Below are 13,277 nucleotides of genomic sequence, written 5' to 3' on the forward strand. Positions count from 1 at the left end.
TGATTTCAGAAATGTGGTGTTGACTCTTACTTTGTTACCTGTAATTTTTACAGGTGTCATTAATAGGAGCAGTATCTAGCCAGTGCATGTTCCAGTGCAAGATGTGGCTGTTTGCCAATGACTGTGCTTGGGAGTTTATATTTTCAGAGATTTATTTTTCTATGCAAAGACTGATGTCAGTGGTGCATGCTGGTACATTTAAGGAAGAAAAAAAAGAATTCCTACTTAAAGTAAGGGATTCTGTGCACTTTACAGTGTACATGCTTATAAGCCTGGAAAAGTGTTTTTCGAGTAGGCATGTAAAGGACTCTCTTCAGGGAGGTTACACAAGCTATGTTCTATAAGGAAAAGAAATTAATGTAATCATTATCCAAATGCAGTGAATAAAGATAAGAGTTCTCCATAATTTATCTACCAAATGTGTATCTCTGTCTAACACAGAGTGACTCTAATATCACAGTTGTAATATTAAGTCTGCCTACATATTTTGTGCAAAATCTCTGTGGTGAGGCTTTCATTGCCTTGAAAAGCTGACACAATGGAATGCTTTTTGTGCTGGCTCTGGACAAATTGTAGTCCATTTTATCAGTTCCAAGGTCAGAGTACTATCATGGCTCTTAAACTGTAGTGTAAAATGGACTCTGTTGAATGTTCAAGAACAGCTGTAAGTTTGCCTGATTACTGCAGCCAGGTATCTCCAGCACCAGAGATTTTTGTCTGAACCCATTTCTCTTGTCTACATTCCCATTTTTGCTGTAATTTAATTCCAGAATTGATTTTTACTGCAATATATATGGAGTTGTAGAGTTAAGACACTCTCAAGACACACAGCTGCCATTGTTAACATGTCACTGTAGAAATGCTTTCATTGCTTGTATCAGCTCTAGTGCTTGTTTAAGCATAAGCCAAAGGGCACTGTTATTAAACACCTTATACTACCAGAGTCGCTGTTTCTTTCCTTATCATTCTTGTAGACCACTTCTATTCTTAGAATTGAAAACAAAGCCCTTTCACACTAAACCTGAAGTAGGTTTGCATGGACTTCTCTTTCCTCTTCTAACTTGTCTACTACTAGCCATTTCTTCCCTTTCAAAAAAAAAACCTGCTAACAATATGAAACATAATTTTTATGCTCTGCATGCCAGCACTGGTGTGGGAATATTCATTTTCCTGTGAATAAAAATCATCGTATATATATTTTTTTTCTTGGTCTCTCTGAAATGCAGAACAATTATTCAAATTTGGATCAGAATTATTTTTTCCTAATAAAAACTGTGTTTTTCAGCAGAATCCTTTTTTCTCATGGCATACAGTCTAAAGCTCCTGATATCCCCTGTATGAATAAGGATATTTCCTTGCCCATTTTGCACTTTCTCTTCTCCCCTTTTACACAGCAGTTCATCAGCACTGCTTTTTGATGTGCAAAGTGGGTAATTTCAGTAACACCCCTCTACCCCCAAACTTCAGCTTTCCTTTTTTTGGTTCACTCTCTTGAGTTCATGACCAGCTGCAGACCGATTCCTGATTCAGTGGTGTGATTTCTGCTTATTGAGAGCAGGTGAAGAATGTCCGTGGCTTTCTCTTATCTGCCATGGGACCCCAGCGCACATGGGCATCAAAGGTCTTAGAGTTCCTATAGAGTAAAATGAGGATAAATCTGCAAATAAAGCTGGCGGCATCTCTTGGTGAAATGGAGCTTAGGTGTATTTAGGTGATATGATGTGTTTTATTGACTTACTGTCTTAATTTGACTTCTAAATCTTGTTTTATTAAGTAGTTATGGATAATTTTGAAATGGGTACCACCTTGCAATTGCAGTAGCCCTTTTTTTAGGCCTATTCTTTTAACTCTTTTGGAACACTGGCATAGTCTGTAACTTCCTGCAGAGAGATAAGCTGTTGAAATATCTTTTTTTCTTTCCTTTTCAGGGAGTAATATGTGGGAGGCTGTGGACTATTTGCTTCCGACATAGGAACAACATTGGGTTGGGACTCTGCACTCCTGAGAGAATGCTGGGAATCTGCAGAGGGCGACGGAAATTCCTGGCTGCCTCTCTTACCATCCTTTTTGTCCCAGCCGTTACGTGGATTTATCTGTTTGCTGGGAGTTTTGAAGGTAGGAGAGGATTAATTGCTGGAGGGGGGTGGTGGGGCCTTGAATGACTTATAGCTGGGCAGACAAATATAAATCAGTCATCATTGATTTCATTTAAATAAATCTCGTTTGGCTTGCATATGAAATATTTCCCAAGGTGCAGATTTCAACAAAGGGCCTTCCTCACCATGTTCTCACTGCTGAGGCTGCTGGGTTAATTGCTGACCACAATTACTTGGTTTTCTGCTCAACTCTGAATTTTGTGCAACAAAGTGCGACAACTCCCCCCGCTCCCCCCTCCCAGTTTACTAAATTTTTCTCTGTATTTTTTAATTTTTAAAAGTTGGTCTATCCTATGCACTGTAAGATTTTTAGTACCTCATTTCAGATATGCTGAACACAGAAAATCAATTAATATCTATGTAAGGTTTCTTTACATAAAAGTAGTTTGGATCCACAGCCACCTGATTGTCAGTGGATTGTTTTAGTTGAATATCTTTTCTGTCCCCTTCTTTTTTTAGGTGGAAATCCTCCAGTTTATAGGTACATTGCTTTGCAGCTACGTAATGAGCACTTTTTATAACAAGACTTGGAATAATCACTACTTTGCCTTTTAAAATGCCTGTCTGATGAAGTTTTTTTCCTGGCCTTACAGAGATTCAGTAGTAATACTTCAGTTAGGTGAGGTTCAAAGGTTCTGGTTCTCCTGTTTTTTGTTACTTTGTAGCTTTTGTTTGTTTGTTTTCTTTATTGTGGAGGTGAAGCATTTTATGTTGGGCAGTAGGTATGTTACTTTGGCAAGAGTAAAAAAGAAGTCATTCAGCCTTTGTAGTTTCAACCTTGTAAAAACTTTTCAGTCACTAGTTTATGGTCTGATAATTTTAAAAAGGCATTGTTTAAAATGTCAAACTTCTTTCATGTATTCTGGGCTGACAAATTTGTGCTGTGTTTGAAAACAAAAGGAGTTTCCATGATAAATTACAAGTAAGACCATATTAAGATTTTCCGTGTGTGTTGCATACGATTCTGAATTAGTTAAATGCCATGTACAAATATTTGTTTATGCAAATTTTTTGAAGTACTTAAAATTTTACCTTAATGTGCAGTAACTCCATGAGCTCATTCTAGAACAAGATTCATGTTAAATTGGAAATACAAGGGGTGCTAGCTGCATACTTAAAAATAATGATCTAGCAGGCAGAACAGTACTGATTTTTGTTTGATTTTTGAAAGCTGAGCAAATGCAGGCCTCACCTTTTTGCTTTTAGAAGAATATTATGCTGCTTTGTCGTAATGACTATTTTAATTGTGTCCACAGTTGATAATGCCACGGTGTTTTAAATTCCTCTATGGGTAGAATCCTTTGTTTTTACAGAGAACTCAATACAAATCTTGAAATTTGCTGCTACAGGGTATTTGAAGTGACTTAAAGCTCTTACTGTGAATTAATCTTAAATGCAAACGAGGGAATAAAGCCGATTACCTATTACAAAGCCTTGCACTGGAAGATGACTTGAAATTATATAGTTAGTAACTCTTCTGGTTATTTTTCTGTATCTGTTTTCTTTTTTCTTAATTTTGGGTGGGGTTTATTAATCTTCGTTGGTTAAAAACTAAGGTCAATAGATATTTATTTAACTAAATAATAGCTAGCATTTTCCTTAACTTGTAGGTGTTATGGACATTAAGTTAATGCCATTTTGTTAGTTTAGATGACTTCTTGCTTTTTCCTCCGCAGTGGTTCCCACAATTTACTCATATTTGAGCTCTCTGTGGAGATTGTAGTGAGGTGGGGGTGGCTTTCTTGTCCCAAGTAGCAAGCAATAGATTAAGAGGAAATGGCCTCAAGTTGGAACACTGGAGGTTTAGATTGGATATTGGGAAAAATTTCTCCATGAAAAAGGGTTGACAAACATTGGAACAGGCTGCCCAGGAAAGTGTTTGGGTGACCATCCCTGGAGATGTTTAAAAGATGTGTGTATTTGGCACTTAGGGATATGCTTTAGTGGTGGACATGGCAATGCTGGGCTAATGGATGGACTCAATGATCTTAAAGGTCTTTTCCATCATAAACAATTGTATCATTCTGTGATTCTTCAACTGAGTACAAATTGCCTCACAGTAGCATTGTGCCTTGATTTTAAACCATCAGGAATGTAGAGTCCTCTCTGCCTCCTGGCACCTGTTTTTGTTAATTACGCGGCTGGTGTACTGGCTTGAAAGCAAAACTGTTGAGAGACTCAAGTCAGAAAGACAATTTAGTAGGAGAGGAAAAAAAAAAAAGTAAAATAAAATAAAACAAAACAAATGCAGTAGTACAAAAGATCACGGACAGAGTCAGAATATGACCTGATACCCTGTGATGGTGGTAGCAGTCCAGATGAAGTGGTCTTGTTAAAACAGTGATCCCGTAGAAAGGTCTGGTAGGTCTTGTTCTCTGGGAATCCAGTGGGTAAGGCTGCCTGTGCTGTCCCAAATCCCACGTTATATCCAGGTGGGAATGCTTGGCTCCTCCCCCTGGGCAGAGCATCTCACAATGGGCTGATATCATTCTATGAGTCGTGCAGTGGGTCCTTGATTGCCCATTAAACAGAGATAGCTCCCGGAGGGAATCACGTATGAGTCATGCAGCAGGGCATTGATGGGCCATTAACAGAAGATAGTCTGGAGGGAGGGGGCACGGGAAACACTGCCCAACCTAGTTTTAACAGCTCATGTAGATGGTGATAGAATACATACTTTGGGCACATCTTACATTGTAACCTAGGACAGCTGGAAATTTTCTTTTCAGTACATCTGATTTTAGATTGGAGTAAATGGTTCTTGTTAGACTTTTCTCCACCAAATTAAAGAAGGCATCAATACCTGGTATCTTCATAGACTCATTTAATTATTCAGTGTGGAAGGGCCCTCAGCAGTTCTCTCATTAAACTCCTCAAACTGCTCAAATCAGTGTGGGTTTTGGAATCAGGCAAGATTTTTTAGGCCTTTATTCAACAGCGTCTTGAAAATCTCCAAGGACAGAGAATACATGGACTTCCAGACACACCATGAATGAGTGAGTACCATCTCTCTTTGAGCCCAACATTCTGGATAGTTTTTCACGCATCTACTAGTTTACTCATATACATGGTGAAATCCCAGCTTGGGTACAGGGCATCAACTGGTCATGTATTCTTAGTCATTTCATCACAGAAGGCAGTCAGGTTGGTCAAGCATGATTAACCTTTGCTGAATCCAATTGCCCTGCCAGGCCTGGGAATGCTTCTGTTGAGGATACCTACATATAGTAGTAAATTCACTTTTATTCACTAAGTTAAAAGGTTGGCCTAGCTGAGTTGTCACAGCAAAAAAATTTTGTGGGGATTTTTTTGTTCTTCTGCAGTTTTTTTCTTTCTTTGTATTTTTGAGGGCTCTAGACTCAGATCTCTGGTATGGCATCTGTAGTGCTATGTCTGCCTCATATATTCTTAAGGTAATTAGGAATTACATTACTCAGCCATGTGTTTATATCTAAGAACTTAGGTTTTTTATTTGCCATAGCATGGGAATGGGATCACGTTAGAAGCCCTTCAAAAGCTTTTTTTGTGAATCTGTAATATAAAATATGCCTTACTGCAGTCTGTTCCCATGTCCTGCTTTTTAAATAGTTTCAATTTCCTTAAGACAGAATTTTGTTTTATTTTGGATTTTGTTGTCTTGTCAAAAAGTACATAGCAGCCTGCTACTTCACTGTTGTCACTCAGACACTTCGAGTAAAACTCTTCCTTTAGAAAATTCATTGGAGGTGATGTTACTCAAGCTGTGACAACAGTAACTGCTAAAAGCTTCATTAATCATGTATAAATGTCTGTTAAGGTTATAAAGCAGAATATTAAAGATGATATTGAATATTGTATAGTTTTTAAACATACCTGGTTACTGTTGTTTTTAATAATGCTCAAGGACAGCATAATTTCATCTGTCACTTTCAATGAAAAAGCTAATTGTTCCAACATTCTTAGATTACATTCAAAAGACAAAGTAATAGAGTAGGAAGGGTTGAGTGCATTTAAAACAGGGAAAAGGAAATAATCAAATAATGCATGACGAATTTTCATTAGAAAGAAAATAGCAGTTTACGAACTAGTGGTAGCTCCATAAATAGCTTAGTTTTCCAAGCTATATGCAGCAGTTTTCTATCCCCCTTACCACAAAGGCCGTGTAAAATGGAGATTTGGAACAGTAATTTGACCATGCTTTCTAGATTACTGATTCCTCCCAAAAAAGAAAGAAAGAAAGAAGTGCACTGTGGCTGTGTGACCTCATCAGATTTGCAGTCACCTCTGTTTTGACAGGATGAAAATACACTTGAGTTACCAGTCCCTGTGTGGTGATCCACTTGAGGCTGAAAGCCTAAGTATGTGTGTAGGGCTCCCGTGTAGAACATATTTCCCAGAAAAGAGAGAGCCAGTAATGTAACCTTAAGAGGAAAAATTGAAAAAGTCTATGAGATCGTGTAGGGAGTCTGTGAGATAGCAGCTGACTTTGGTTGCTTTTAACTGGTCGGGTAGCATTTTAAAAAACAGCCTCCTGCCTTCTTTCCTGGAACTTGCTTTCCTTGATTGTCCTCTTTTCACTCCAGTGTTGGGCAGCTGTCATTCCCTGACATTTCTTTTCAGTCAGTCATCTGTAGAGACATGATTGAAGCCAGAGTTGGGCAAACACCTCATAAAATACAATAAAATAAATTGAAGGAAGGCTGCAAATATTCATCTTAGTATTCAAATGGATTCACTTCGGTGCTGTTCACACTCTTTTTGTGTATGTTTCCATAAATATTCTAGTGAATATGTTAATTGAGAAGACTGTCTATGGGAACAATGAATATCCAGTTTTAATATTCATGGGAAGTAGATTTTGAAATCATATTTGGGAATACTTGAATCAAAAAAAAATATTCTGGGGGGTTCAGCTTTTTTCAGTTAAGTGCCAGAAGTTTATCACATGATCTATGCACATGATGAAAACTGCCCAGACTTTTAATGCTTGCATTAATTTGCTCATAGAAAGAGGCAAACAAATAATTAATTACTAAAATGTCTGTCAGACACTTGCAAGTGATTAACAAACATCAGAAAATAATTCCCTCACAGACAATGTAATCAAAAATACACAAAACATAGAATTGCTTTTTTTTGATTGTGTTTCCTTCAGTTGGCATGAATTTTATCTGGTATGTGTCTCAACAGGATTAAACAAGAAAACTTAATTGAGTGTCCTTTTAAAATAGAAGCTTCCACTTTCGTATTGATTGTGTCTTTTTAATAAAGTTCTGAGAAAAGAAGGCCTGAAAGGGTGCCTCTACATATAAGTAAGGGTGCTACTGTGATGAGTGCCTAAACAGGTTTACAGGAGGTATGTTTAGTGACTATTGGCTATCCTTAGTTAAAAAGCCACCCCTTCATTTCCATTCTGGAGTAAATAATGCTGGCTTACTCCTCTCTTGTTACATTTATTTCAGGTGATAGAGAATTGCCATTTAAGCACCTCTATCTCTGCTGCAATCACTATACCTTCTTAAATATGTTTGGGGATCCTACAAGAATAACATCAATTATGACAGCAAAGACCTCATGAGATCTTTGAGAAGTTTTGTTGCTCCTGGAAAACTTGTCCTTCTATGAAACCCTAGTGATTTGGTGATACACAATGCTGATAAAGGTCCATGCTGTGAAAGCGGAGTATCATTCTCTGCTTATTATCTTTAACTTAGAAGTCAGTGACCCCACATTTATTTTGTTTTACAAACTTGAGAAGCCTTATATGTCTATTGACTAAGAAAATAAAATTAAAATAAATATTGAAAAAGAAAGTGTCTTACTCCCCATTTTATAAATAAACAGCCTTCTTGTGAGCAGTGACAGGAAATTTGAAGTAGTTTCTGTACCAAAACAAGAATGGCCATATGCCAGGAGTCTCAGCCAAAATGCACCATGATCATGAGAAGCTTTTGGAGGTCAAATGGAGGAACATGGATTTTTTTTTTTCTTCTCAACCACTTTTTCGATTAAACTTAGAATTTTGCAAGACAATTTTATCCTTAACTAGTAATGTCCACTCCTGCTCAGCCCCTTAAAGGTTGAAGTCAGTGCTGTTTTTTCTTTCAGCCTGCCAGGAGTTCATATCCTTAAATTAATACCCTGTTATCTCAGAAGAAGCCATGAATCTTGCAGTGGCCACTTCTTTTATCAATTTGCTGTGCCAAAGGAAAGCAAGTCCACATTGCTTTTTGGAATTCCAGTACGAAGGGCACACATTTTCTTCTGACACTCGTGTTTTTAAGTTTATGCTTTCAGAAGAGCAAAGGAAGCTGTAGGCTTAGCTTCTTCTCTGTAGAATCTCATGATTGGATGGAATGTTTCTTTGCTTCTAAACACCAATTTTCTCTTGGCTTTCTTTTTCTAGAAAGCTCTTAATTTGTCATTTCTGGCAGAAACATAAAGATCAGAATGAAAAGGAATTCTTTGACAGGAGTGAGGTGCCAGCTTCTTTGTAACAGCAGCTAAATTAATATAATCGGTGGAATTTCTCAAGGGTTTTGTTTCATCTTTGTCTTCCTCCTTCTTTGAACAAACTTTTGGGGAAAATACCATCTATAGAAGTTGCATTACGTGAAAGTGAGCAAATTTCTCCCAAGAGGAAGGGACATATGGATGCCCAAATTCTGTTAGGGCTGCATGGAAGACTCAGCAGTGCGACTGCTATATTCTTATTATTCCTCCTTTTTTTCGAAGAGAGGTACTTACTAAATTCATAGTCAAAACATGTTTTTTAGAATAAAAACAGAAAAGCAAGGTGGCCTTATCACTCTCTACAACTCTTTATCACTCTCTACAACTTCCTGAAAGTCGTAGAGAGTGATAAGGCTGTAGTCAGGTGGTGGCTGGTCTCTCTTCAGACAGCAACTGACAGAACGAGAGGACACATTCTCATGCTGAGTCAAGGGAAATACAGGTTGGATACTAGGAAAAATATTCTTACAGAAAGAGTGATAAAGTACTAGAATGGTCTGCCCAGGGAAGTGGTGGAATCATCATCCCTGGATGTGTTTAAAAAAAGATTGCATGTGGCACTCAGTTCCATGGTTTAGTTGAGGTGTTAGGGCTGGGTTGGACTTGATGATCTTGAAGGTCTCTTCCAACCTACACATTCTGTGATTAAATGTCTTGTTAAAAATAAACAGAAAAACGAACCCCAAGAAGCAGCACTTGGCTTTTGGAAACAAAATGTGCAGTTTTAAGTAAACCAGAACTCCTTTGTGTGCTTGAACTAATGTAGCCTGATTTTGCTGTGATTGATGTCATGCAGCTGATTGATGTTGAAGTTGGTTTTCCTACAGTTTATATAATCTAGCTCTCATCTGGATCTCCTGGTTTGTAAATAAATCCTGAGCTCCTGCTGCAGTGTATTTCTCAATGGTAGAATGTTTGGCATCTCTCATGACTTCCTCTCTGTGTTCCTGGCAATTGTAGAAGCTTCATTACCTCTGACTTCTTTCCCTTTAACAAAGTAATTTGAAATTAATCAATGAGCTTTGGGAGCAAGCAGGTCAACAAATGTGTAAGCAGAAGACAAAAAATGTCTGAAAAAGAGATGCTTTAAAAGATTGAAATGAGAACTTAGTTTTTGATTCTCAGAAGAATTAATTTGGGCTATTTGATTTTTGTGAAGTTTTTGTATTTAAAATTTGTGGGCTATTTTTCAGATCAGGAAGAAGTTTGAAATCAAAATCTGTCTTGTTAGACAGCAAATTGCATCTGAAGCGCCTTTTGAAACTTGTATTTTGAGTATTTCTTTGAATGTGTATAATAGCAGAAGGAGGAGGAGTCAAGTTAAAAAAAAAAGATTCAAATAATTACTTCACACATTGTATATGATCATTCTTATGTTCTGGAATTGTTTAGGAAAAGCAACTGAGTGGGAAGGTTGATACCCTGTTATTGGGTGGATGTGTTTTAGGTATGCTTAGCTTAACAATGCCAATATCTTCAACACATCTCTTTTATTCCCTCCGTACCCTTTCAGACATTTTTCGGACATGACGGCCATTGAATTGTTCAGCTGAGTAATTATTTCCTTCCACTGAAGTTTTACCTCTCTTGTGTTGCTTTGCAATTCTTGTTTTGAGACTTGAAAGCAATTTTTTTTTTTTTTTAATGTATCTAGGTATCCTTGGACTATTGGGTATCATGCACAACTAACTTCAAAAACACAGCCTGACAGCAGTCAAACTGGTTCACTCAGCTTTGTAGATACCAACAAAAAGAGGAAGAGTGGGTGACCTGGAGACTGACACATTTTTAGCCTGAGAGTCTCTTCCAGTTTAACTGTGTTCAAGCTGCTTGAGCTATCCTGTGACAATAATTCTTTCTAACCGGTGGTATGGCTGTTCTTCTCTATAGTTCTGTGCAATGATCAAAGTCCAGGATGTAAACATCAAGGGTTTAAACATATTTGTTTGGGTTTTTTTAAATTTATAATTCTGTTTGTCTTTGAAATTGCTAAATGTCAGAGTTTGCAGAGACAAGGAATTAGGGAGGAAGAGCTGACAGTAGTGAAGTTAAAATTACCAAAAAAAAAAAATCACAGAATCGTCACATTTTCCTAAATTAAATTCACAATCCAAAGGAGCCTGTGCTTCTATTTGTTATATTTACTTAAAAAAAAAAAAAAAATTATAGGCCTAGTTAAAATATTTTACTGTATAAATGAAGTGTTTCACAATGAGGTGCTTTTTCCAGTGAACTTGTAATAATGTCCGTACCTATTCTAAAGAAGAGATGTGTGGTTTGCTCTCTGCATACTGCTTCCTGGACTTCTGAAATGCCCAGTGAAATCACCATCACCAGTAAAAGCTCCCGAACACCTGGAGTAGCTTACTAGCTTGTAGTTAGTAACACGCCAAGGTCCTGAATGGAAAACCAACATGTATCTACAAAATAAACTGAAAGTGTGATTGTAGAACAGTCCGCCTTGCTTGTGTTGGCTGTTGTTGAGCAAGCACAGGTAATGTCAGCAAGCAGAGGAAGCCTGGGCAGTTATTATTGTTCTTCCTAAGCAGATTAAACCTGGTGCAGTTATGGCTGTTAGTGCTACAATAGGCTCTTCATTTGGCTCTCTAGACACAGGATTGGTGTTGTCGTTGGTATAGTTTAAAATCAAAGAATTTTGTATACCATTTGTGTGATATATAGAGGATTATTTCTGGAGCTAAAATAAAGCAATAGCTAATAAGACAGTATTTTTCTTGTATGTTGGAAAGCACTTGAAGAAATTGCTGGGATAAAAAGTGTGAAAGCAATCTGTTTCTTATGCGATTAAGTAGACCGAAAAAAAAAAGTACCCCAAACTAGTTGTGTTTCTCCCCAACATTTTCTTCCTCTGTAATTTTTCCTACTTTGTCATTCACCTTTCCTTATGTACATGTCAGTACATCTCTCCTAGAGTAGTTGCAAGTCTTAGTTGAATTTGTTTCAAAATGGACCTGACAGACAAATTTGTAGATTCTTCTCAAAATTACACTGGGCAGTTACTGTTTTATGTTAATGTTTTATGTTAATGTTTTATGTTAATGTTTTATGTTAATGTTTTATGTTAATGTTTTATGGGCTTGTGAAGATATGTAGGTTTTTATCATCATAGAGACTGTTAACAATCAACATCTCTTACATCTTGCATAGCACAGGCTGTATTACGTTGTAGAATTGATAGAATAGTGCTGGCTGGTAATTCCTGCATCTGAGCCATGTGTTCTAGATGCACCAAAGCTGTTCTTCTAGCTAGATTTCTGAACTTGATTTTAAAGCTGGTGGAGGATTCTAGCACATCTCTGAGTAAATTATTCCACCTTGTTAAAAAATGCATGCTTTAATCTCTGTCCAGATATTTCTGGCTTCAAGGTAAGAAGTGAAAAATGAGAAGTAGACAATGGGGAAAAAAAAACCAAACCAAACCAAAAAAAAAAAAAAACCAACAAAAAAAAAAACAAAAAAAAAAAAAAAAAAAAAAAAAAAAAACAAAAAAACAAAACCACCCCCAAAAAAACCACCTAACAAAACCCCCCCAAAAGGATCATTTTAATAGTTTCAGTTTCATGTAAAATAAGTAATCATGATTTTGAGATATTGCTGTACATAAAGTGCCCTGCAAGAAATATCACCTTGAGGACTATAGATGAGAGTGCTACACTGCTACAGCTATCATAACTTATAGCTGTTTAAAAAAAGAGATAAATTCATAGGATAATTGCTAATCTTCCCACAGCTAGTAGAAGCTAGTTATCAGGATGATCAGTTGCTATTCCAGACTAGAAAAATTAATTTCCCAAGCAGAATATTTGTTTTGGGCTCCAGGTTACTGTACTTTTTCAGTTGTAAAAAATAACCCTTCAGAAAGGATCAAATCACAGTTTCAGTTGCAGGCTAATCATGTTTATTAAATTGAAGGAAAAAGATGTATTTGAGCACTAATTTGGCAATCAATTATTCACAGGATCAAGTCTTATAAACTTATTGTTCTCAATTTTCCAAATAAAACATAAAATCACTGTCGTGTTTGCAAGTTACCTTTAGAGCATTAAAACATGGAAGATTTCTCATCCATTTCTTTCCCAATGTTAAGGCATTCAGCATTCTAAAATCGTATTGAAATCATACCACCACTTTAATATTTCACAATCAGTATATATCTTGCCTGTCATTGAATTTAATTTTGCTTGTTAACTTTAGCAGGAATAATATTTTTGGATGAATGAATGCTATAAAAGTCTGCTTTTTATTCTCTACTAATCAAACTGTTATAATGTATGTCTCAAGGGATCCACACTGACTTTAACAAAGGATTCTTTTGGTCTGAAACGTACTACACACAGAATGTTTTCTAGCAGTATTAACTATAATGGATTTAGCTATTTCACCTCTTGCTTCAGTGCATTACAAACCCAAGGGTTTAAGGTAAAAATCTCTGCAGAGGGGTTACATTTTATAGAATATTCTTATAGGAACCAAGTTTAAAAACCCATCTGCACAGCTACACATAATTATTGGTTTCCAGGGAGCTCCAACTAACTTCCTTCAAAGCTTTGCCAGTATACACAGAGGTAAGGAAGTTTGAAAATAACAATTATCTAACTTATTTGAGTT

General features: G+C 36.7%; 1 protein-coding gene across 5 annotated transcripts in view; it reads left to right on the forward strand.

The window, feature by feature from the left end:
- Positions 1-13,277, forward strand: part of LARGE1 (LARGE xylosyl- and glucuronyltransferase 1) — a 285,588-nt gene that overhangs the window by 82,341 nt on the left and 189,970 nt on the right. For 4 of the 5 annotated variants that reach the window (XM_040061698.1, XM_040061697.1, XM_040061699.1 and 1 more), the window contains one exon: positions 1,929-2,115. In XM_040061698.1, coding sequence (XP_039917632.1) covers positions 2,010-2,115 — 106 coding nt within the window. In that variant the 5' untranslated portion in view covers positions 1,929-2,009. Of the gene's footprint in view, positions 1-1,691; positions 1,712-1,928; positions 2,116-13,277 lie in introns of those variants that run through there. The other variant, XM_040061702.1, reaches the window with a different exon arrangement.

Source organism: Hirundo rustica, chromosome 4 (assembly GCF_015227805.2).
Source record: "Hirundo rustica isolate bHirRus1 chromosome 4, bHirRus1.pri.v3, whole genome shotgun sequence".
In the NCBI taxonomy this organism is placed as follows: Eukaryota; Metazoa; Chordata; class Aves; order Passeriformes; family Hirundinidae; genus Hirundo; species Hirundo rustica.